We start from the raw sequence: 24,208 nt of genomic DNA on the forward strand, positions 1-24,208 counted from the left end.
CCGAGCTTCGAGTTGCTTTCGCAGCTTTCATCCTCCCCTCCTCCTCCCCCCCAGAGCGCAGCGCAAACCAGACGCGGCGCGTTAGTTCCGTTGGGGTCTTCGTCGTGGTTAGCCCTGTCAGCCAGCCGGCCAGCCCAAGACGCGTTGTCTCGTTGCGCTAAAACAGCTGCATAACGTCATTGAGTCCATTCCGAGTCCACCCAAAATTCCCGACTCGCAATCATCACCAACACTTGCCTCGCCATGGCCTCCAACGCCGAGAAGCTTGACGATGTCGAGAAGAATCCGTACGCCTCTGCGAGCAGATGGCGCCACCAGGAGAGCCCTGCCTTTCTACGCCATGCCGGCCAAGCTGTTCCCCGCGACGCGCAGGAGACGCACGGCAACACCAGCGATCTCGCCAGCTTCCTCAACAAGGATCGCGTCGAACCTGAGCGCCCGACGACCGCTGAGCACCGCGCAGGAAACTTCAAGCCTATCATGATCGGCGCCGCCGAGGCCAAAGAGGAGATTGAGCCCCGGCAGGATGCTCATGTGGACGGTGTCGAGACCGCAGGCGTGTCTGACGGCCGTGAGGTCGTCTGCGGCCCGCTTCTCAACTACCGCCGCACCGAGGGCACGCTCTGGCGTGGCAGCGCTCTCATTGTCGTCTCCGGCGGCGGCAAGACGCAGAACTTTGTTCCCACCATGAACCTCCGTCGCGAGCTCGCCAGCGACGGACGCCAGTACCACGAGACGCCCGCCACCAATGGTACGAACGGGGCCGGTACGACGGACGGTGCGCATGCGCTCGAGGGCTACGTGTCGCACAGCGACAGCACACAAGTCAAAGGCGAGTGCCTATATTCGGACCCTCGCAATACATTTTGGGCCTTTGACGTCCACGTCGAGATGGACCACGAGGAGGGCAAGTGGGAGTACTGGTTCGATGACGTGCGCTTCACAAGCCAGACGAAGCCTCAACGCAATCATTTCTGGGTCCCTGCCACGAACGAGTCCATGAGGATGATGTTCCACTCGTGCAACGGCTTCAGCGTTGGCACCGATGAGGAGGCCTACAGTGGCCTTGCCCTGTGGAACGATGTCACCAGACGCCACCGCGAGAAGCCTTTTCATGTCATGTACGTATAGTGACCTGTTGTCAATCAAAGGGGCCATGTGAATGGCAAGATGCTGACTGGGTTTTTCAGGATTGGCGGAGGCGATCAGATCTACAACGACGGCATCCGCGTCTCGGGCCCGTTACGCGCGTGGACTGATATCTCCAACCCAACCAAGAGGCGACACTACCCCTTCCCCGAGAAGCTGCGCCAGGCTTGTGACGACTACTACCTGAAGAACTACATCAAGTGGTACTCGAGGGAACCGTTCGCCGGCATGAATGGTACCATCCCCCAGGTGAACATTTGGGACGACCACGACATCATTGACGGCTTCGGCTCCTACGTCGACGAGTTCATGAAGTGCGACGTTTTCCGGGGCATTGGAGGCACCGCCCACAAGTACTACATGCTGTTTCAGCACCACCTGCCCCCTCCGCCGTCCACTTACACAACTGGTACGTCAACCGCAAAGCTGCAGACGGGATTTCGTTGCTAACGATGGCAGATCACGGAGAGTCCTTGTCTGGCCCTGGTCAAGGCGAAGACCCGAACCAGCTGATGGATACATTTGTCGCCTCCAGCAAGACGGACGATTGCTACATTGTTGGCTCAAAGCACGGGGTAAGTCGGACTCGCGCCCGCCTTGGGATTACGAAGCTGACGCATAGACTAGCCGTACGTTGCCGAGCACTCCCACAACATCTTCTGCAAGCTCGGTGCGCGAGTGGCGATGGTGGGCATTGATGCCAGAACTGAGGTATGAGGAGTCCTGGGTTGCCTGATAAATGCGGGTTCTCTGACACGAATAGCGTACTCGTCACCAAATCAACTACCCCGAAACGTACGACCAGATCTTTGAACGCACGAGACAGGAGCTGCAGGCTGCGGCCGACGCGGGCCAGCCCTTTAAGCACTTGATCCTGTTGCTTGGTATTCCGATCGCGTATCCTGTGAGTCGAGGTATTTCGATTGCAGAACGCGCTGAAGCTAACGTGAAAAGCGCTTGACCTGGCTGGAAACCGTCTTCAGAAGTCCCCTTATGGGCCCTGTGAGGCTTTTGAACAAGCGATTCGGTGTTGGTAAGTCTGAAAGCTGTGCTTGATTCAAAGACACAAGTGACTAACTCCTCCTCCAGCTGGTGGTCTGTTCAATCAGTTTGATGGCAGCATTGACTTGCTCGACGATCTCGACGACCACTACACGGCAAGGACGCACAAGAGAGAGCGCCAGGCGCTTGTCGAGCGGCTGCAGAAGATTGCGGCCGAGTTCTCCGTACGCATCACCATCCTTGGCGGAGATGTTCATCTCGCTGCGCTAGGTCGCTTCTACTCCCATCCCAAGCTGGGTATCGCGACGGATAACGACCACCGTTACATGGCCAATGTTGTGTCGTCCGCCATTGTCAACAAGCCTCCTCCGACGGCTGTCGCGAACCTGCTGGCCAAGCGCAACAAGATCCATCATCTGAACCACGACACGGACGAGACGCTGCTCACCTTCTTCAACAAGAACCCTGGCGATTCGAACAAGACGCCCGGTTTCAACAAGGTCACAATGCCCAGCCGCAACTTTGCGATTCTCACGGAGAACTCGCCCAACAACCCGGCCGTCAACGCGGAGCCCGAGAATGACGGGACAAACGGCACGACCAACGGCTCGGTCCGGACCAATTTCTCCGGCAAAGGCGGCCACGACTTTTTGCACCCAGGCGAGGTGGACGCGGGTACGCTTCACCGAGCGGCATCGGCGGCACATGGCCGACTCAACGACGGCAGTCTCGACATTGTTATCCGCGTCGAAATCGATCAGCACGACAAGGAAGGCAAGACGGACGGGTACGGCCTCAGCGTGCCGTTGCTGCACTACACCCGGCCTGTGACGCCGGCGGCGCCGTTCCCGCAACAGGAGCACTCAGCTGAGACATCCTCGAGGAGCCGGCCCCGGAGTCATTAGTGGAAGGGCTGGGGATGACGACGCGTTAGGTGGGTGTGCGGTCAGGAGTTGTTATACCCAAGTGCACAAGAAGGGGAGGGAAGAAAAGGACGGGATCAGGTGCACGGTAATGAGTTGAGACGAGCACCATTTCATGTCTTGGCTGTGTGTTTATTGGAAAGCTGAACGTTGTTCCAGCACCATCAGAGATACCTCGACTCTTACTTTCTGTTTTGTCTAGTTTTACGTTTCCTATGATTCAGTCAGTCAACAGGTGCGAAATCGGCCGTGATACTGTGACCAGAACACATCATCGGGTCGGAATGCCCATCCGACTTTCTGCTTGGGGCGGCGCCACCCAATGCGGAGCAGTTGAACCTGCTCAGACCGGATCAAGCCCCCGACAGCCGACCGACCGACTGGCTCCCCCCGTCTCAGCAGCGTTCCTCAAAAACTGGGGTAGATCACTGCTTGCAAGGGGAAGCTCGAATCCGTGCAAAGCAAGCTGATTGGTCGGATAAGAAAAGCTACCCCTAGAAAAGGGTCCCGCTTCGCTATCGCAGATCGGATCCCCCTGCCGAGGCGAGAGCTTCGTCATTGGCGTGTCACGACCAACCACCTGAGTCGTCCGAAAGCTCTCTCTCTCTGGGCCGCGATAAAGCGAGCTGTCGCAGCCGGTATGGGTGTCACGAGGGAGGGAGGGGTGGAGGATGGAGAGCTCTGGGGTTTTTCTTTCCTCTTCTTCTTTTCTTCTTTCTCTCTTCCACAGGGACATCGTACTTGAACCTTTCCTCCCCCTCCTCCTTCAATCTGTTTGCTTCGTAGAGTTCACGAGACATCCAATCCCGCTTCAGGTCGTTTCGTTTCACTGTGTTGCTGTGTACGAGCTCACCCTCACACACCACCACCTTGCGTTCCGTTTCCTCGCTCTTCGTCCCCGCCCCGGACCACACGGCCGAGTCCGACGCCAACTTGCAAAGCCAGCTCCCGCCCTCTCGTGGTCAAGCAGCGACCGTTGCCCGCCATGAACGCTCGTCGCGCGGCCGGTCAGCTCACCGGCTTGTCCGCCCGTTCCGTGCTGGGACGTGCGTCACCTGCCTCTGCCAGACGTCTCAACATGTCGACGACGACCAAGAGGCTGGCAACGTTCGCCTCGTTCAAGATTCCCAAGGTGGTCAATGAACCCAACCACCACTACGCCAAGGGGTCCGCTCAGCGCGCGGGTCTGACGGCGGCCGTCGAGAAGCTGCAGAACAAGCTGCCTCTCGAGGTGCCCATTGTCGTCGGAGGCAAGGAGGTAAGGACGAAAAGTTCCCTCGCCCAAACGCCCAGGGCTACCATCCCCAATTGACGACGAGCTAACGGCCACTGCCAGATCAAGACGTCGTCCACGGGCACACAGGTCAACCCTGCGGACCACGCCTCAGTCGTGGCGACCTACTCCAAGGCCTCGGCCGGCGACATCACAAAGGCCATTGACGCGGCACTCGACGCCAAGCCGGCGTGGGAGTCCCTTCCCTTTGCCGACCGCGCCGCCGTCTTCCTCAAAGCAGCCGACCTCATCTCGACCAAGTACCGCTACGACATCATGGCGGCGACCATGCTCGGCCAGGGCAAGAACGCATGGCAGGCCGAGATTGACGCCGCCGCCGAGCTCGTCGACTTCCTGCGCTTCAACGTGCAGTACGCGGAGGAGCTGTACGCGCAGCAGCCGGTGCACCACGCGACGGGCGTCTGGAACCGCGTCGAGTACCGCGCCCTCGAGGGCTTCGTCTACGCCGTCAGCCCCTTCAACTTCACTGCCATTGCTGGAAACCTGCCTGGCGCGCCGGCGCTGCTCGGCAACGTCGTCGTGTGGAAGCCAAGCGACTCGGCCATTGCGTCCAACTGGCTCCTCTACCAGATCCTGCTCGAGGCCGGTCTTCCCAAGAATGTCATTCAGTTTGTGCCAGGTGATCCCGTCGAGGTTACCAAGGTCGCACTGGCACACCAGAAATTTGCGGCCCTGCACTACACCGGCAGCACTGCCGTGTTCCGCAAGCTGTATGGCGAGATCGGGGCTGGTGTGGCCGAGGGCCGGTACCAGTCGTACCCGCGCATTGTCGGCGAGACGGGCGGCAAGAACTTCCACCTGCTGCACCCGTCTGCTGATGTTGACAATGCGGCGCTGCAGACGGTGCGCGGCGCTTTCGAGTACCAAGGACAGAAGTGCAGCGCCACGTCTCGCGCATATGTGCCCAAGTCGCTGTGGCCCCAGTTCAAGGCGCGTGTCGTGTCTGAGGTCGAGAAGCTGAAGCAGGGCGACCCCACAGAACACACCAACTTCCTCGGCCCCGTGATTCACGAGGCATCGTTCAAGAAGCTGTCTGGCGTCATCGATGCCGCCAAGAATGATTCGGAGCTCGAGCTGCTGGTGGGCGGCACACACGACAAGTCCAAGGGCTTCTTTGTGCAGCCAACAGTCTATGCCACAACGAACAAAGCGCACAAGCTCATGAGCACGGAGCTGTTTGGCCCGGTGCTGGTGGTGCACGTGTATGACGACAGCGGCAACGCGACGCAGGCCTTCTCGGAGACGTGCGACCTTGTCGACTCGACAGGCGAGTACGGCTTGACGGGATCCGTTTTCGCGTCGGACCGCGAGGCGATTCGGTTCGCCGAGGAGAAGCTGCGCAACTCGGCAGGCAACTTCTACATCAACTGCAAGAGCACGGGTGCCGTGGTGGGACAGCAGCCGTTTGGCGGCAGCCGCGCGAGCGGGACCAACGACAAGGCGGGCAGCGCGGCCCTCATGGGCCGGTTCGTCAACATGCGCAGCATTAAGGAGGAGTTTGTGGCGACGACGCAGGTGGAATACCCCAGCAACGAAGCGTAGAGTCGGGGCCACGTAGAAAAAGCCATGTACGCGGTGATGAGATTTGTATGGGTGGCGCTTTCCGCCCCGGACAGGGCTACGATTGGATTTTACTTGTACTGGATGGGACGTTCCGAGATTGCCTGGAGCTTCAGCTCTCAATTGATACCAATTCTGTTTACCTATGCTGTGTGCAGTCGGTGCTGTCACTTTTGAACTTCGATGGGGATTTGTAGACGGTGGTGTTGATCGAGCAAGCCGAGCCAAGCCAAGAGAGAGGCCAGACAACACGAGCTTCATTGGCATGTGCATCCAACATGGCTCTCGCTCGTTGCTGCCCTTCTTCGTCCCTACAGTGAGTTATCTGGTTCCTCCGTCCCTGCCTCATTTGCGTGCCCATGCCACCTGCCAGAACAAGTCTTGGCGGCCTCCCCGTCCCTTGCCCTTGCCGTGCCCTGCCTTGCCCTGTCTTGCTCTTGCCCTGCCTTGCCTTGCCTTACCCTTTCCCTTTTCCCCTGTTCATCCATCAGGGTCATCCAAGGCCGCCAGTCCGCATTTGGGGGTCTGGGCACGAGAGGGTTTCCTCATTGGACAATCGCTCCAATCGAACGAAAGCCTTCAAGCTTCCTGGGGCCCCATTTATTGCGTCTAGCGCACCTTTCCTTATTCAAACACAACTCCATCAAATCATCATCATGAGCTCTGCTCACCAACAGGACCAGTTCAATCAAGACGACCGTCGATACGACGAAGCTTATCGCGTCAACACGAGTCATCACACGACATGCTCTCTAGATCACCCACCCTAGCGGCGTGCACGATCCGAGACCCTCCAATCCGCCAAGCAGACCCCAGTGCCCGCCCACGAGGGCAAGTGCTCTCCCCTCCCCCCTTCGAACGAGTCAAAGCCGCCCAAACGACCCTAACCGGACAAGCCCATCGAGCACATGCCCAAACCTCTCGACGGCCGCTGCTCCCCCTCCCGGGGACAGGGTGCGGGACGAGGGGGGCGGTGCGCACTGCGTTTGAACCATATCGACGCTCCAGGGCAGCCCATGTGCTCGGGTCGTGGCTCCTGATTGGTCCGACCCGCGTGCGAGGTCGATGGTCGTTTTTGGCAGCCCGGTCGAGGTGTGTGGGCTGGGGATTGGTTGTGGGAGGTTGTCGCGTGCCTTCCTGATTCCTGATGGGCGAACAAAGCAGATCGCCGCCGGACCATGTCTGGGCCATCCGTTGAGGGGGGTAAATGGCCTTGAGTGCGGTGCGTGCGTGCTTGTGCCTGAGCATGCGTCTCGGTGGTGGCCCTGGGCAGCCCGCCGCGGTCCTCTGGGGTCTATCTTGACGTCCTTCCCACCCCCCGGGGGGTGATTTCTGTCCCCGGCGTCTTCTTGATCTCATGCTGGTCCTTCTTTCTGTCCCTGTCTCTTTTCGTTTGAGCTGCTAGGGTGTCCGAATTCACCGTCTCTGGACGCCTACAACATCGTGTCGGCCCCCAAGTTCCATCCGATCAAGCTGTCGTTGAGAAACGTGATTCCTGGTTCTTTCTTGGCCATATCTCTTGGCATATTCCTCAACCACCTACATCCCTCGTGTGTTGCTGCACCGCAACACGGCAAACTTCAGCGACACCATCAAGATGCCGCGCCCAGCGCTTCCCCCGACACCAGCCTCCTCCACCGACATTGAGGGCAAGGACGGCACAAAAAAGCTGGCGTCTCTCCAGCTGGCATTTGAGCTGCCTCCCCCCGCCATCGCTCGTGACCCCTCCAGCATCTCTCCCACCGACATGAGGACTTCGCCACCTAGTTTGCCGTCTGCTTCGTCTGGCCGGGCTTCCTATCCTATGCAGGTCGCCGAGGCCGTCAAGTCGCGGCGCCGTGCATCTTCGACAGCTCAAAAACCCGCCGCCAAGGAGGCCTTCACACTACCCCCACCACCGACTAGGTCACGAAAGATCATCCAGATGAAACCGAAGCAGGAGGAGCCCGAAGAGGATTCACCATCCGCCAAAAACACCACAGCTTCAAAGGCCGCAGCATCAAATGGGACTGCGGCGGCGACGTCGAAGAAGAAGCAGCCGTCTGCGACGAGCGCAGCTGGGCGGAAGATTGCGAGAAAGACGGCGCACAGCCTGATCGAACGCCGCCGGAGGTCCAAGATGAATGAGGAGTTTGCCGTGCTGAAGGGCATGATCCCGGCGTGCACGGGCGAGATGCACAAGTTGGCCATTCTCCAGGTCAGTCCCCCACGCTGATACGCGACGAGGCTGGCGAACTCTCCAACTGACATGTCGATCGCCAGGCTTCCATTGAGTATGTCAGATATCTCGAGGACTGTGTGTCCAAACTCAAGGAGCAACGAGAGGCGCCCGATATGCAGACGCCTACCGAAGGTGGCCGTGACTTGTGGGCATCCATTCCCCAATTTGCCCCAACGTACCGTGAGGACCCTTCCGGCGATGTTGAAATGACCGGCTCTGAAGCCGCGTCGCCTCCGTTTGCTGCCCAGCCGTCCCGCTCGCATCAACCGTCCGTGTCGCCTGCCCTGCTAGCCGAAGACGCGAGGAACCGGAACCACTCGTACTCGTCCACGTCTACCGACCACAGGCACTACAGCTACAGCGCCTCCTCGGCCACCACATCACCGGCGTTCGGCCCCCAAATATGCGACTACGGTCGCGCGGGTGGACCCTCGCAGCCACCATCGGCGCTGACGAGCCCCGCCCTTGCGCCGCAAAGGGAGCACCGTGACCTGGATCAGGAGGCGACGGCCGCCCTGCTCATGCTTAACAGCGACCGTCGGGGCACTATCGGGAGTGGACATGGCCGCAGCAGTGCCACGGAAAGCCAGGGCACGGGACGTGGCATGTCGGTGCGGGACCTCCTCAGCGCATGAATGGGGCCGTCTTCTGGGGTTGGCCATCTGAACAACGAACGATCTCATCTTTCCTCACGTGTTGTGGGGGTGTTGTGTCAGGAAAAAGCTTGGGCGGCTGGCTTCCTGTCTTATGAATGGCGTCGGCGTTTGTGAGTTGATTTTCGGTTCCTCGACGAGGGTGGTTTCGGAGCCTTGCATGGATGGTATGCTTCATGTTGGGGCAATGGTCTGTCTGTTTAACAAAGGGTCGACAAACGGGGGTCTAGAACATGAACGGAGAGGCCAATTTGGCAATCACTGCCATGCATGTCGGGTCTCTCATCTATACCCCTGAAGCAGTGCATCCGGCACGCTGTCCTGACTCGGCGTGCGGCAGGCATGTGGCAAGTGGCGTAAAGCTTCGACGGTCTGTGGAGCATGGCGTTGTAAGGATATGGGGATGTTTGTTTCTTTGGTTTCTAAGAGGGACCGCCGACCTGCCATGAATGAAGCGTTTCTCATGGCGAGATACATGAAGTTTACTATCTTAATATGGCCCGTTCAACCGGTCTGTCGCAGTGTTCCCATTTCAGAAGAACAGCGCTGGAATATACATAGCCTACGATGCCATCTCACAGGCCTGGACGTTGAGCACTGCGTGGCTCTGTTGCATCAGGCATGGAGCAGTATGTTGCAGACCACGGACCCTGTATTGTGGTTAGACTGCTGCTGAAGAATCATTGACTATGCTTGGGCCCCTCGAGGACAGAGACGACTTGATCAGGCCAGCATCGTCCATTCTGGTTAGATGCCAGAATTTGTGGTCAGATGGAGTGGCCATCGTAAATCTCGGCCGGTTTGATACGCTGGGGGCAGGAGAGTCGTGAGGTTGCATCGCTGTTTCAGGGGTTGAGATCATCGTATGTTTTCAGTAGAAGGGTCGCTTGAGATGCCATGTCAAAGCACCCCTGACCCTACGGCTGCCACCACGTGATGCATCATCCTGTAAGTTGACCGCAGCATGGTGTGCTTAGATGGCGATGTGATGGTTACGATATGGCAAGTATATAGGGCAGTAGCTAATGCTCTTCGTCTCATCTCCTTTGTCTCTCTTCAGGCAGACTGGTTCTCTTCGCAATCCCTTCACTCACACACACATCCAGACTCTAGAGTCTCTTCCGCCTCCGGCAGCGCGCTTCCCGTCTTTCTCTCACCTTATCGCCAGCAGTGCCGGCGTGGATCAGTCACTTCTCGGTTCTCTGTGCTTTTGTTTTCCAGTCCTCCCCGTCACACCAGACCAGACAAACAACGACGGGCCCGTTGACCGCACCCTTCCCGATTACACAGGCCCCGAACTCAGTGAGAAGACCTTTGAGCTTCAAGCCGTCTCAGGATCCCCGCCGCCGCCGCCGTCGCAGCGACAGCAACAGACAGCCTCCGCCCCACGTTCGGTCCCGCGCTCTGTCCCTACCGCCGGCTCCTATCTCGTCCAGCCGCCCCCGTACTATCCAGCAACCGGCAAGCCTGCCAAAGGCTTCCACCCACCTCCCTCAGTCCCCCAACCGAAGCCGCTTCGCCTTGTTCGCCTCTCGCGCAAACGAAAGCCGCCCGTTCTTTACGAGTCCTCGTCAAAGACCTTCATCCAGTCTCTGACGACCCTCACCTTCTCCCAACCCAAGACCCCGCTCTCCCCTCCGCCCTCCTACCACGACGACGCAGACCGCGGCAACGTACAAGCCCATCACCTCACGCTCCGCAAACGCCCAACACCAAACATGGCCTCCGTCAACCCCACCATGCCCAAGGTATCCACCTCCTCGCCCCCCCTGCCCCCCTCCGGTCTTTTCCAAGCCGGCGCGGGCGGCGGAGGCCGTCCCGCGGCCTCCTCCAAGGCGGACCTCCTCGCTGACCTCCGCCGCCAGCTCGACGACTCAGCCTCGGACGCCGCCAGCAGCGTCGACTCGCGCGGTCGCCGCCGCCGCCGCTCGCGTAACAACAACAAGGCCCTCGCCGCCAAGGGGCAGGCCGGCCTTCAGGGCCCGGGCATCATGCCGCGGCTGGCCGAGACGAAGCCAGTCAGGCTGCAGCTGGGGCTGAACCTGGATGTCGAGCTTGAGCTGAAGGCGAGGTTGCAGGGTGATGTCAGCCTGACGCTTCTGTGAGTTTTTCCCTTTCCTTTTTTCTTCTGCTCTTTGTTTTCTTCATCGTCATGTTTCTTTCTCTGTTACTTGGTGCCCATTTGTTATTCCTTGATTGGACCTCGTTTTCGTGTTCTTGCCCAGCCTTGTGCTCGCATCCTGCTTTCTAGGCCTGGTGCTGACGAGCTGATAGGCAGTAAAAGTGTCGAGTCCAAGACGCCGAAGAAGAGGAGCTCGACGGAGCTGGGGATGCCGGCGCAGGGCAGCGCGGTGGACGTGCACGAGATGTTCTTCATGCGCATCGGCGTGCTGAGGCTGCGGCGGCGCTGGATCGATGGGTTGGGCCATGACGTGTCGGGCTTGGGGGCCAAGGGGACGACAAGCGTGGTTGCCGTGGTGCTCGGTGTCGGGTTCGCGGTTGGGTTCCTCGCGGGGCGGTGGTGTTAGCAGAGAGCGGTGCCTTTCCCTGTTTCGGGAGTGTGACTGATCTGGCGAATTGGGAGAGACTATCTAAAGAATGCATGTGTCTATGGGTTTGCGGTCGTGTTAAGGCAGTGAGGTGCTTGAGCGTCGACACGCCTCGCTTTGCTTTATTTCATGTGTGTCCTCTGCTTTTCATGGGCTTTCATCCTGGAGAGTGACGAGGAAGAGCTTTTTCTCTAGTCGCTGATATGAATGCCCAGTATGGAGCGAGAGCTCTTTCCTAAAGGACATGTTTGGAAACAACTAGACAAACGTAACGTCGCGCCAACCTGAATGGAGGTGCTTAAACGCCGGTCGTGATACTGGAGGTAGCCTTTTCTAATCACTGATATAATGCTCGCGACTTTGAAATGCATTTGAGGCAAATGGAGACATCATCCAATACTTTGTTCAAGGCCATTACCCCTTGCAAGTAACAAGAGATGATCGTTTGCGCTGCACACCCTGACAGCGCAAATGAATCGTTTTGCAGAAGAAACGTACTGTTTGATGCAAAGGATGATCAACGTCCCAGGTCATGATCAAGTCATGTTAGATTTGAGAGTAGGATATAATCTACTGATTGCCTTGCATTTTCAACGACAAGCGCCGTTGGTCTAGTGGTTATGATTCCTGCCTTCCATCAGCGTTAGCATGAGAGACGTGTTCGATTCACGTACGGCGCAAACACCGTATCTTCAGATTATTCTTTTTGTGATTTTGCTGCAATAAATCATCGCGCGCACCAGACTGTCATCCCACTGAATTGTGGTGATTTGATTGATGTTTACTTGTTTTGCTGGTTCCCTGGAAACCTGCTCTCTGCAGGCCCTCTCAGAACACCCATCGAGGATCAAGACACCACGTCACTTTCCTCCTGGGTCCTCCCAACGCTGCTGCCTCATGCCTCCCAGAAATTGATTCAAGACCTTCTATTCAACAGAAAAATCTGCGTTTTCGCTGTACAGAGACCATGCCACTCCACTGACCGTCCCTGAAGTCTTGAGCTCGATCACGCCTCCGTCGCTGCCCACTCAACCCTCTTCTCCTCGAGCCACTCTCCCTTCTCAACCCACCGCTCCTCCAGCCACTTGGCCAGATCCTCATCTTTCTCCGGCAGCGACTCGAGTGGGAACCGGCGTACGTGCACGTGGAAACGGTAGCCCAGGCGGTCGCTCAGCCCGGGCACGCTGAGGGTGTCCCACATGGTCGGCTCGGCGTGCCACTCGTCGCCGTGCTGGTAGGCGATAGTGAGGTCGTACACGGCCTTGACGTGTGGTGCCTGGCGCAGGTGCTGCACCGTCGTGATGAAGCCCTTGGTGCGCGGGTAGAGGAGGTGCTTGGGCTGCGGGCGGCCGGCCTCCTTGCACCAGGCGATGGACTGCTCGTACTTTTTCTTGGTGAAGCGCGTCGCCTCGCTGAAGCTGACGAGCCCTGTGCACGGTGTCAGTATATCCCCTCTCTACTTCCTGCCACTCGGCCGCCCCGGGCTCACTCACACGTCGGCCACTGGCGCTGGACGATGCCAGCGAAGACACGATCGAGCTCATGCTTGTCCTTGGCCCAATTGCGGCTCACCATGGGCATGCCCATGGCCCAGAGGCCCCAGCCGAGGAAGGGCACGATGCGCAGCTGGATCTTGGCGAAGTAGCGGCATCGGCTGAGCATGCCGGCGCGGACGGCGAGGGCCTGTATCATGTAAAAGTCGGCCCAGGCGCAATGGTTGGCCACGACGATGGCCGACTCGCCGGCGGGCAGCGCATCGCCGGAGAAGGTGATTTTGGCACTGTTGAAGCGCTCAAAGATGATTTGGATCCAGTACCAGACGGGCTCGGCGATGCGGGACGACGAGTTGTAGACCAGGTTGGGAAAGAGGATCTTGAAAGGGAGCTGCAGGGAGAGGGCTAGGTCGGCGAGAAGGAGGAAGATGAGCCACGGTGCCAGGATGACGGCGCCGCGAATGTGCGTGAGCGCATTCCCGTGGCCAGCCATGACGGGTTGGGACGGGGCGCGGTTGGTGTTTCGTTGCGTCAGGGCAGGTCGAGGGCAACGTGAAATTTGCTACCATGGAAGAGACTACGGGAGCATGGCTGTCGCAAGAGAACCTCTCGTGGGTGAAACGTCGGGAAGTGGCAGGCAAGCAAGCTTCGTCCCCGCACAGCTGGCGTCCAAGCTTCAGAATGCGGTGCATGCTGGCTGGCGGCAGATGGAAATTCAGTCTTGTCTAGCCTGCGCATCCAGAGAAGATCAGAAACAAGACCCGAAGTCCGAGACCCTCATGGGCGCTCGCTCGTAGGCGCACCGGCAGCGAGCCCAATCAGCGCGAGTCGGTGTGTCCCAAGCGGGAAGCGGGAAGCACCTCATGGCGGCGGGCCATGACTTTTCTGGGCGCTGAAGAGGGTCGCGTGCAACGGACGAATTCGTCTATGACGACGACTATCTGTGAGACACCATGGTGACCGACCGATGGAGCCGAGGGAGGGGCGGGCGGTATTTTCTCCATGACCGCTTCTGACAGCGTCTGCCGTGGATCCGGTTAGAGAGAGGACATGGGAAGGGACAGTACCATGTGCGGCACTGTCGGTACTGGCACAGGGCCTGTGTCTGGCTAGGGCTGGGTGGCTTCCATTAGTAGTAGGCTGACATTTCTGCTTTGAGACAAGCCGTGGAAGCGCTCGGTCCTGGTGTCGATCAATTTTACAAGGGACCAAAACGAAATGATAGCAGGGCTATATCTTTTTGAGATGACAAGACCATTGATGTCGAGTTCGGGGTGAGGGAAACTGACGATGGTAGTCGAAAAAGGCTTGATGGAGTTGATGGAACAAACAGCCCGATGGGCTTTGCTCAGACAAGGTGGGAGAGGCAGGTAAAGCCAAGCCCTCGAGCACCCCTCCTCTCGGATCGATGGTGCTTACTAAAGCTGGCCGCCCGCCTGCCGGCTTACATTTACATGTGAGGCAGACATGCGAGGCAGGCATGCGAGGCAGGCATGCACAGGGTGCGCAAACCCCGAACAGCTCAGCGCCCAGCTGCAGGCGATCGAGTTCTCTCAATGCCTGCAGAGCCCCGAGAGTCCGACACCTGTAGCTTGCCGGTAGACAATTTCGACCAGATAGTGCCCGACGAACCTCGGCCGCCGAACGTCATCTTGGTCACCAAGACAATCCAGCAAGCGCCGGCCCAGTGCAAAACCCATTGCCGTCGCCATTGGCTTCTTCGACTCTCGACAAGCCGCATGTGGTGCTAGGGTGCTGACTAGCTGGATCTCCAGGGGTATCACTGCCATCCGTACTTAAGTACGTCCTCTACTGCATTGTACCTAGTCGAGGTATCTTAGATAGGGTCACGCTCTCGGCCCTACGTAGCTCGAGGTACATCCAATTATCAGTCGTCGTCTCCCAGCCTCAATGCTGACGACCCTTTTTCCTTCCATCAGCATTTGCATCATCCCTACCTGCCCACCATACTCATGGTCCATGCTTCCATCGTCAAAACCTGAATCGCCAGTGCAAACAAACAAAGTCGCAGGCTTTCTGGGCAACCCGAGCCTTGACACTTCGTCTGAACATCTCCAGTAATACCTCTCACTCACACCCGTCAGCTCAGTCTGATCGTGTCGTGCATCGTCTGAGACCGAGGCGTTGTTTCAAGTCCCGCCCCCCCGAGACCTGTTCATCAACAACTCCCGTCACGTCAGGCGCACTGCAGGGTGGGCTGGTTGTAACCTCGCTTTGGTGTCTCGTCAATTGGCGCCCTCCATTTCCGCCATCGTCGCCATCGCATGTTCCAGAGCTCCGCCTGCGTCCGCTGCTGGTCGCCACGCTTCTTTCCGACGTGCTACACCACCACTGTTCTGGATCGTCTATCTACGCATACCCCAAGCCTGTCGCCTGTCGCCTGTTGCTGAAGAGCAAACCCGCATGCTCTTGCCTCATTGCGCTCGGCGCCCGTCGCAAGACCACCTGATTCTCTCTTGAAGTGTATGTACCAGATATTTGTCCCCTCTTCCGGCTGCTGCCAGTTTCCAAACGTTTGGCCGGGGAAACTAACGCGACATCGCCAACAGCCTTGCGCTACTGCACTGCCCATTCTGCCTTTTCGTCAAACGATTCATATTCATGGCGTCGTCCCTGCCGTCGGACCAACAGGGCAATCCCTCCTCGAGGCATGCTCGCTCGAGCAGTGCCGAGCAGGACAACGGCCCGTTGTCCAACCTGAACCTCGGGTTCCTCAAGGGCCTTACCGAGAAAAAGGCGACACGAGGTACGTTCCGCCGCGGCCGATACGTCATTTTGCACTACTGACACGATTTGTAGATGGCCAACCGCCCAAGCGCCGGGGGCCGAAGCCCGACAGCAAACCCGCCATGACGAGGCGGCAGGAGCTCAACAGACAAGCACAGCGGTAAGTCTTCGTCGCCAACGCCTTACGCAGCGCAGCGCTGTCATGACAAGCGCCGAAGCTTATTAGTCGTCACAGAACCCATCGCGAGAGGAAAGAGCTCTATATTAAGGCGCTCGAGGACGAGGTCCTGCGGCTCAAGGAGGTTTTCAGCAATATGTCGCAGGACAAGGACAAGGTCGCAGAAGAGAACAAGCAACTCAGGCAGCTCCTGACCCAGCACGGCATACCGCTCAGCAGCGTCGGCCTCGATGATACCGTCAGTAACCCCAGCGGCGGCTACACTGCCAGCGCCAGCCCCTCCGGCTACAGCCATACTCACGGCTCTCGCTCCATTTTCACCCCGCCCCTGACGTCGAAATCCACCACCGCCTCCGTGTCGCCTTCGTATGCGCCCAAAAATGGCAGCTCCCATGGCAACACGCCCAGCGGCCAGCAGCAACAACAGTATCCTCAACATGGCACGTCCCAACACCTGCAGGGACAGTACGGTGCCAATGGCGTGGATTATGAGCAAGCGGGCATTGACTTCGTCTTAACGTACGATCACCCCTCGAAAGCCTACCTTTCACCTCCCCGGCCGTGATGAAGTTTCCCTATGAAGATGGAGTCAACGGCAGCCGTATTCGCCAGTTGCGTGGTACGGTCAGGCCCATGGCGTTCGTTGAGCGGAGCTGTTTGGCTGACAAGTGTCGTTCCGGACCACAGACTAGAGAAGCCCTGCATGAACCACATGCCCTGGCTGCTCGAGCGATCGAGCGAAGTGGGCGGCGAGCCCTGCGGCCACGCCCTCATGGCCTCGTGCCCCCCCGAGCCTTTCCCTGAGCTGACGCCCGACATTCCCTTTGGCTACGCCCACGTCAACGGTGATCTCAACTCGGGCCAGAGGACGTGGGAGCTGTCCAAGGCGGATCTCGGGACGCTGCTCGCCCTCAGCAAGAGGCTTAATCTAGATGGCGAAATCACTCCCGTCATGGCGTGGGGCATGGTCATGGCTCACTCGAGCTTTTACGAGATGAAGGCCGAGGACTTTGCCAAGCTGACGGAGGAGCTGGGTACCAAGATTCGGTGCTACGGGTGAGTTTTTTTTGCTCGTTTTGATTTCTGGAACTCTGGCTGACTTCTTTCAGGTTCGGCGCTGTTTTGGAGGAGTTTGAGATTAGAGATGCTTTGGAGAATGTCATGGGAGCTTACCCTTGAGGGGTGAGGATGGATGGGCACGAGTGGCAGGGGAGGCAGCATCTCTGCCATATTTGTGCCACGAAGATACGAAGTTACGACGTAGATGTAGCGTCGGATGTTTTGGGATGAAATGGTGTACTGCTTAATGAACATGCTATGTAGAGATGAATATTCGACGAATAAACCCCGTGTGTGCTGTCGTATGAAATGATATGGGAGTTGATGGGGAATCTAGACATGGTTGAGTGCAAATAACGTACGGCTGCCACCGGCTGCCACCAGGCGCACCCCCTTTGAGGTCTGACTCCGCAGGAAGGTGCACAGGAAGGTGCACAGGAAGGTGCGAAAGAAGGCGCTCTCACTTGCCCGGCTGCCCGCCCCTGCCCCACAAAGCTCACCCCACCAAAAGAACTGAGAACTGCGAAAATCGTCGACGAGGGGCCGCCACGACGAACGCCCGACTTTCCGAGAACCTGCACACCCACCACCGAACCGACCGTATCCCATCTCCAAATCACCCCCGTGGATAAGGTCATCATGGCGCAGAACGTCGACTGGGTTACCCTCGTCGAGAACTGCCCCGCCGGCGATGGCTGGGGCCCCTCGGTCACCAGCGACACCACGCTGAACGGCGTCCCCTATGCGCCCTTCTCCAAGGGCGACAAGCTGGGCCGCATGGCCGACTGGACTGCCGACGGCAAGGGCCAGGACGGCCGTGGTGGAAGGCAGCAGTACAACAGAAACTACAGGGGTAAGCACCATGGGAAAATGATCGATAAATCTACACCACCCCACAGCAGACCACTGACCAGTCTCCAGACCAACAAGTCTACGGCGCGAGCCACGCCGTCACCTTCAACGCCCCCCCGGCGGAAGACGAGTCATCCTTCTCCGTCGTCAGCAACACACGCGACAGCACCAAGACCAGGTACGGTCGTGGTGCCGTCTTCACTCGCGGCGGCCGCGGCGGCGCTCGTGGCGGCCGTGGTGATGCCCGCGGTGGACGCACAACGGCAACCCGCGGCGGTGCGGCAGGTGGCCGTGGCGGCTACGGAGGCTTCGACTCGCGTGGCGGACGAGGTGGTGCTGGCGGCCGCGGTGGCCGTCGCTTCGGCTGGAAGGACTACGACAAGCCTGCTCGCAACCGTGACGCTTCCATCAACATTCGCCCTGACTGGAAGATGCTCGAGGAGATTGACTTCAACCGCCTGGCCAAGCTCAACCTCGAGACAGACGAGGGTGAGGATGTCGACAGCTACGGCTTCCTCTACTACTACGACCGCTCCTACGACAAGGCGCCGGTCAAGAACGCCGAGAAGAAGCTCACGGCCATCGACCGTGCCGCCTACAACGTCACGACCTCGTCGGACCCCGTCATCCAGGAGCTCGCCGAGAAGGACGAGGCTCAGATCTTCGCCACCGACAGCATTCTCTCCATGATCATGTGTGCGCCGCGCTCCGTCTACTCGTGGGATGTTGTCATTGTCCGCCAGGGCAACAAGATCTTCCTTGACAAGCGTGATAACGCCGCGCTCGACATGGTCACGGTCAACGAGAACGCCGCCGATGCGCCCCTCGAGGCCTCGGAGGGCAGCAAGGACACTGTCAACCAGCCGTCGGCCCTCGCTGAGGAGGCCACCTACATCAACCACAACTTTGCCAACCAGGTCGTGCTCGAGGGCAACAGCAAGGTTGACATGCCCAACAGCAACCCCTTCTACAATGCCTCCGAGGACACCGACCCTCCGGCCTCCAAGGCCTACAAGTACCGCCGCTTCGACCTGTCGACCAGCGACGAGGAGCCTGTCCACCTCATCGTCAGGACCGAGGTCGACGCCGTCCAGAAGAACGCCATCTCCGGCGAAGACCAGTACCTGACCGTCAAGGCGCTCAACGAGTTCGACTCGAAGGCACAGGGTAGCGGTGGCGCCCTCGACTGGCGCCAGAAGCTGGTCAGCCAGCGCGGTGCCGTTGTCGCCACCGAGATGAAGAACAACTCTTGCAAGCTGGCCAGGTGGACGGTGCAGAGCATCCTCGCCAAGTCCGATGTCATGAAGCTCGGGTGAGTTCCCCCCTTCTTCTCTGAATATTCGAACCATACTAATACGTTTCAGCTTCGTCTCCCGTGTCAACCCCCGCTCCAACGACAAGCACGTCATTCTCGGCGTCGTCGGCTGGAAGCCCCGCGACTTTGCCTCGCAGATGAACCTTTCGCTGTCCAACGGCTGGGGTATCGTCCGCACCATCGCCGACATGATTCTGGCGCGCGAGGAGGGCAAGTACATTCTCGTCAAGGACCCCAACAAGTCGATGCTGCGTCTGTACCAGATCCCTAGCGGCAGCCTCGACGATGAGGAAGAGGAAGAGGAGGGCGCCGCCGAGGAGGAGGAGGAGGAGGAGTAAAGTTTGCGCTGCTCTGGCTTGCTGCGTACCGGGACATGGCGTAATTATCACGACTCAGACGAGGGCAAGGGGGTTGCGGTGGCCCGGGGTGGGGACTTGTTGCAGGCGAGGCATCCGGGCGGTGGCTCGCCGGTTCCCCCTTTTTCTCTGTGCCAACCCCCCCTCCTCGCCTTGATTTTTTCTTGCCCCGAGGAAGACGGGCGGAGATTTGTATGAGTCTTTAGGGGTAGGCACGTATAGAGGCTGCATCATAGGCATCATGATTAAAAGTCGATGATTTCAAGTACTTGATGGGCTCACTTTTGTGATCAACGAGTTGTCTCGACGAACGAACAAGGTTGAGGAGGAAATACTGAACACAGACTACGACTAGAAGGCATCGTTGAACAGTTCATTCTCTTGATAGCTTTTTTTCCTATCCGTGGCTCTACATGCAGCAAAAAACTCGAAGCACAAAAAAAAATGAAGTGGGAAAATTTCCCGTTCCCGCCCAACGCCAATCCTGGACCCATCTCGTGCCTCCAAGCAATAGATAGCGAGCGGACATGCACACTCTGCTAGATCATAGTCATCCCCTCGTCTATTCGGCGTGGGCCTCTCAGCCAAGACCTCCCTTGGCCCCTCCCCCCAAAAAGAACACCGCAAACGAAAAGGGGTCGTGGGCCAAGAAGCCGGCCTAGAAACGCTCCTTCATCCGCGCCGCGACGGTCCGCAGGTTGCCGTAGACTTTGGAGGGCGGCTTGCCGAGGATGAGCGAGACGATCGACTCGCGGGCCAGCGCGATGTTCTTGAAGGAGCCGAGGATGTGGATGCGTGTGTCGGCGAGGACGATGCGCGTGCGCGAGGCGTTTTCAATGGCAAACTACGTGATCCGGTCAGCATTCGGCTTCTTTGTATTTTTTCGAGAGGCAGTTCGTGAGTTGTTCCCCCCCGGCAGCAGGGAATGCTGCTGGTCATGGTTTTGTGACAGGAGCGGTCTCTCCTCCTTTGGCTCTCTGGGATGTCTGAACGTACCTTGACCTTGCCGCCGGAACCGGCGATGCGTGCGACAGCTCTTGTTTGGGCATTGTCGCCCATGACCTGCCTGACGTCCTTGATCTCAAAGGTCTCGACTGCAGGACACTGTTAGCGAAGAACCGGACAATCGGCGGACGGCCGAGCGGCGGAGGAACGTACTGTAAAGGTCGTCGAGACGCAGCAGGGCAATGGCGTCGTCGACGTCGAAGCCGAGGGTGAAGGCGCGGACAAAATCCTCGCCCTTTTGCAGAGCGCTGTCGTCGAGGGTGTGCTTGGAAGTGCGGAGCTCGACAGACTTGCGGCGCGGGTTCATGCGGACCTGGAGCTTGAGGTGGTCGACGAGGGGCGTGTAGATGTTGATCCAGTTGGTCTTGAGAGGGGTAAAGCGGTGCGGCGGGATGGGGACCTTGCGTGTCTGGACCTCTTTGGAGGTGGACTGTGAAAAAGGGGCGTGGTCAGCGCCTGGAGGCAGAGATAGGTAGATGGGTTCAGTGGGAGCGTCTTACAATGTCGTTGCCGGGGGCGAAGCGGGGGCGGTTCTCCTCGTCGATGATCATGTCGGCTGTGTGCTCATCGTTCGGAACCTTTTGCAGGATCAGGTCGCCTTCGGCGGGGAGGTCGGGGGCGTCGAGAAGGAGTTCTTCGTCGTTGGTTTCGGGCAGAGAGACGGTCGATGGCGGGGTATCGTCGACCACCTGGAGGGCGGTTGGCGCAGGCATGATGGCGGGGGAGGGGTGGTTCTGTTTGTAGAAGATTGGAGTATGTAGGCCGTGGGTCAACAGTCAGTGTCGCTCGTCTGATGCGTCGTAGTGGCAGTCGTCGTCGTACGTGCGAGCAGGTGTGCCGTCGTCGGTTGTCGAGTGAATGCAGACGCTAGATCAGACCCTGACCGCCCAAGTCTAGTGGAGGCCCAAGATCTCTGCTCGCTTTGCTGTGGGATTATCGCCGCATTCCCAAAATTTTGTGTCGCCCTATCGATAAGCGTGCACGAGCCACACCCGCGCCCCCAAGGTGCAAAAGCCTGAGCTAGCAAAGACTTTCATGTGGCAGCAGCGCCCCATTCAGTGCCTACCGCCGGACCAAGGCCCTTGCTCGCCATTTCATCCTGCATCCGTAGCGCGTCATGGACGCTTAACCTTACCTGACCTGACTGACTGCTTGGAACCGGATCTGCATGAGCAAACCCCCCTCACAATCCGTATGCCCTCCCTCTAGACGATTCACCTCCTCATTCTGGGGCACTGGTTTGACCCCATTCCGCCATTCGTTCCAAAGTTGCATTTTTTCGAAAGACGAAGAAAAGAATAAAGTCATGCGCTGAAGACATGTCGAAGCTGTCGGTTCCTCTCGGGCGCCGCTTGTTTGCTTCCGTCTTCGAACCATCATCGCCAGCCCCGTGCTTCCATAGCCCTGCGAGATTCGCCATCGCTGGCTTCCGTGCTGGCCAGGCAACAAATCACACACCTAAATACTCGAATCGACGACCGATACATACCGAGCGCCCCTCTGCACAGTCGTCCGGTCCGAACGGAGCCTACACGAAGAGAAGTTTTACGAGCAGTGGTCTGCTCCTAGTCGGCCTGACCACCAATGCTTCCACTTCTGTTCCACCAGGCGCGGTAGCAACGCCTGGCAATGTCGTGTCTGAGGCAGCATCGGCTGGGCTCTCCAAAAACGCCAATATTCAGCAACTCGCGCGCCTCGCATGGCGAAGGAGTACACATACCGACGCCAGGAGAGGCGCCCGCGTCGAGGGCAAGAGGTATAGCAGCTCGAAGAGCGACAGTAAGGACGTCGACAGCAAAACCAGCGGCGGTTCGCAGCCTTTGAAGCACGATACGCCCAAGCCGCCCGATCCCAACAAGCCGGTCAACCCCGAACACCATCACGATGACCCCGAGTCTATCGCTACGACCATGTCGAAATACCTACACATGCCCAAGATGCCGCACAGGCCAACAAGAGAGGAGCTGCTGGCCGCGGCCAATGGGTTTTGGGAACGATTCGGCGTTCGCTTCAAGTGGGCGTCCATCAGGAGCATGCGACCCTGGAATATTGACGAGTGGGGGGCCTTCGTCTCCTGGTTCCTCTTCGGGCATCTGGTCTGGATCCTCGTCGGTACTACGACCTTTGTCTCACTCTGCATCCTGTCTATCAACACAGTGGTTGCTCAGGGTAAGCCGTCGAAGCCTTGCATACTGGATAGCTCACAATGACTTACATGGCCTGCAGAAACTCTCGCTCGCTGGGTAGGCGATTCCCTGACCGAATCAGCCGGTGTCACGGTCGTCTTCGAGTCGGCTATTGTTCCCAAGTGGAACGACGGCGTCATCTCTTTCCGAAATGTCTTTGTGTCCCGACGACCCGGGCAGATCAAGTCCTCTGTGAGCAAGGGATCATCTACCAGCGCTGCTGCGGTTGCAGCCGCCGGACGTCAGCACGAACACGATGCAGAAGCGACGCCGGAAGATGACGGCAACTACACGCAATTCGACGTGACCATCGCCAACGTCAATGTCACGCTGTCCTTCCTCAAGTGGTGGAACGGCAAGGGCTTCCTCCAGGATGTCGAGGTAAAGGGTGTGCGTGGTGTCGTGGATCGTACATCAGTTCACTGGTCTGACGAGCCCGTGGACCCCCTCTCCTATCGACACGAGCACCAGCCGGGCGATTTTGAAATCGACTCGTTCAAGCTCGAGGACGTCCTGGTGACGGTTCATCAGCCAGGGGGGTTCCGCCCCTTTTCTGTGAGCATCTTTTCGGCAGAGTTGCCGCAACTTCGGAAACGTTGGCTCTTCTACGACTTCCTCTCTGCGACGCACATGTCAGGATCCTATGATGGCTCCCTGTTCACTATTCACCCTCGCCAAGTACATGGCGCTATGGCAGGCGACAACCGCGACCTTGTGGAGAGCCTGGGCGACGAGAATGTGTGGAAAAAGTTCAGCCGTCTCCGTATCGACGGCATGAAGCTCGACCACCTGAACCGTGGCGTCGACGGACCTTTTGGCTGGATATACGAGGGCAATGTCGACATTGTCGCCGACGTCATGTTCCCGGTCGACGCCGACGAGGGTATCACAAAAGTCATGTCTGACTTTTACGACCAGCTCGAGGAGATTGTCATCTCAAACCGCCTGCGCCTGCTCCAGAAGGACATTGCGTCAGATCCCCTCACACCTGCCGACAGCCAAAACAGCACCGGCTCGTGGTTCAACATGGCCTCGACCAGCTCCTCAACGCCGGGGGATCAGTCCTCCGCGAACCCCGGCGACGCGGAAGAAGACGACCGCCGCTACCTGATTATGGATCTCCGCATCCACATGAACGACGTCAAGGCCGCCGTGCCCCTCTTCACGAACCAAATGTCGTACATCAACCAGGCCCTCGTCCGCCCCATTGTCGCCTACATCAACGCCAAGAAGACGTACATTCCCATCTCCTGCCGCATCGTCAAGCGCGCCTCCGACTTTGACGGCTCTTGGACCGTCTTTGACTGCGGTCTCATGGACGACCTCTCTGCCGAGACGTACGAGGCCTTTGCCCGCGACGTCGAGAACCAACAGAGCCGCGTCCGCCGGTTCCGCAAGGTCGGCTTCTGGACACTCAGCCTGGCCGTGCACGCCCTCTTCATGGGCATGGCCGGGAACGTTGTCTGAAGCTGCTGCTGCTGCTACTGTCTATAACTACGTCTTTTCTGCGCAACTTTGGCGAGCCGCTGCGCTGTTGTCATCATCTCGTCTTTTTATTTCTCTCTTCATCACTCCTCTCCCAGCGACTGCGTGTTGTGCACATGGGTGCAAGTCGTGGATATACGACAGGACACAGGAAACGGAACTTGGGGCGGGACCATTGCT

The 24,208-nt window shown here is 58.5% G+C and overlaps 9 protein-coding genes and 1 non-coding gene across 10 annotated transcripts; 8 read left to right on the top strand and 2 right to left on the bottom strand.

Annotated features, from left to right (window-relative positions):
• Positions 1-243: 243 nt before the first annotated feature.
• Positions 244-3,056, top strand: D7B24_000086 (uncharacterized protein; the record flags this gene model as incomplete). The annotated part of the gene is made up of 7 exons (XM_028634351.1): positions 244-1,121; positions 1,191-1,558; positions 1,609-1,724; positions 1,777-1,860; positions 1,913-2,053; positions 2,104-2,182; positions 2,239-3,056. 7 exons carry the CDS (start codon positions 244-246, stop codon positions 3,054-3,056), a joined length of 2,484 nt encoding a protein of 827 aa, XP_028499391.1.
• Positions 3,057-4,059: 1,003 nt separating this feature from the next.
• PUT2 (1-pyrroline-5-carboxylate dehydrogenase) lies at positions 4,060-5,910 on the top strand (the record flags this gene model as incomplete). Its single annotated transcript, XM_028634352.1, has 2 exons — positions 4,060-4,332; positions 4,411-5,910. The coding sequence occupies 2 exons, from the start codon at positions 4,060-4,062 to the stop codon at positions 5,908-5,910; spliced, it is 1,773 nt and encodes a 590-aa protein (XP_028499392.1).
• A 1,615-nt stretch (positions 5,911-7,525) lies between these two features.
• Positions 7,526-8,784, top strand: D7B24_000088 (uncharacterized protein; the record flags this gene model as incomplete). Its single annotated transcript, XM_028634353.1, has 2 exons — positions 7,526-8,125; positions 8,191-8,784. 2 exons carry the CDS (start codon positions 7,526-7,528, stop codon positions 8,782-8,784), a joined length of 1,194 nt encoding a protein of 397 aa, XP_028499393.1.
• A 954-nt stretch (positions 8,785-9,738) lies between these two features.
• On the top strand, positions 9,739-11,330 carry D7B24_000089 (uncharacterized protein; the record flags this gene model as incomplete). Its single annotated transcript, XM_028634354.1, has 3 exons — positions 9,739-9,750; positions 9,909-10,903; positions 11,087-11,330. 3 exons carry the CDS (start codon positions 9,739-9,741, stop codon positions 11,328-11,330), a joined length of 1,251 nt encoding a protein of 416 aa, XP_028499394.1.
• A 621-nt stretch (positions 11,331-11,951) lies between these two features.
• On the top strand, positions 11,952-12,031 carry D7B24_000090. Its single transcript has one exon. It is a non-coding gene; the product is annotated as a tRNA-Gly (tRNA).
• A 326-nt stretch (positions 12,032-12,357) lies between these two features.
• D7B24_000091 (uncharacterized protein) lies at positions 12,358-13,337 on the bottom strand (the record flags this gene model as incomplete). Its single annotated transcript, XM_028634355.1, has 2 exons — positions 12,358-12,779; positions 12,845-13,337. 2 exons carry the CDS (start codon positions 13,335-13,337, stop codon positions 12,358-12,360), a joined length of 915 nt encoding a protein of 304 aa, XP_028499395.1.
• Positions 13,338-15,466: 2,129 nt separating this feature from the next.
• D7B24_000092 (uncharacterized protein) lies at positions 15,467-16,949 on the top strand (the record flags this gene model as incomplete). Its single annotated transcript, XM_028634356.1, has 6 exons — positions 15,467-15,611; positions 15,665-15,752; positions 15,828-16,242; positions 16,341-16,408; positions 16,458-16,826; positions 16,880-16,949. The coding sequence occupies 6 exons, from the start codon at positions 15,467-15,469 to the stop codon at positions 16,947-16,949; spliced, it is 1,155 nt and encodes a 384-aa protein (XP_028499396.1).
• Positions 16,950-17,468: 519 nt separating this feature from the next.
• On the top strand, positions 17,469-19,334 carry D7B24_000093 (uncharacterized protein; the record flags this gene model as incomplete). Its single annotated transcript, XM_028634357.1, has 3 exons — positions 17,469-17,682; positions 17,751-18,993; positions 19,046-19,334. 3 exons carry the CDS (start codon positions 17,469-17,471, stop codon positions 19,332-19,334), a joined length of 1,746 nt encoding a protein of 581 aa, XP_028499397.1.
• A 676-nt stretch (positions 19,335-20,010) lies between these two features.
• On the bottom strand, positions 20,011-21,070 carry PNO1 (pre-rRNA-processing protein pno1; the record flags this gene model as incomplete). Its single annotated transcript, XM_028634358.1, has 4 exons — positions 20,011-20,196; positions 20,349-20,446; positions 20,511-20,787; positions 20,858-21,070. 4 exons carry the CDS (start codon positions 21,068-21,070, stop codon positions 20,011-20,013), a joined length of 774 nt encoding a protein of 257 aa, XP_028499398.1.
• A 606-nt stretch (positions 21,071-21,676) lies between these two features.
• Positions 21,677-24,010, top strand: MDM31 (Mitochondrial distribution and morphology protein 31, mitochondrial precursor; the record flags this gene model as incomplete). The annotated part of the gene is made up of 2 exons (XM_028634359.1): positions 21,677-22,526; positions 22,584-24,010. The coding sequence occupies 2 exons, from the start codon at positions 21,677-21,679 to the stop codon at positions 24,008-24,010; spliced, it is 2,277 nt and encodes a 758-aa protein (XP_028499399.1).
• Between the last annotated feature and the right edge of the window lie 198 nt (positions 24,011-24,208).

The sequence above is a fragment of the Verticillium nonalfalfae genome (assembly GCF_003724135.2).
Source record: "Verticillium nonalfalfae strain VnAa140/NRRL 66861 chromosome Unknown scaffold_1, whole genome shotgun sequence".
Taxonomy (NCBI): domain Eukaryota; kingdom Fungi; phylum Ascomycota; class Sordariomycetes; order Glomerellales; family Plectosphaerellaceae; genus Verticillium; species Verticillium nonalfalfae.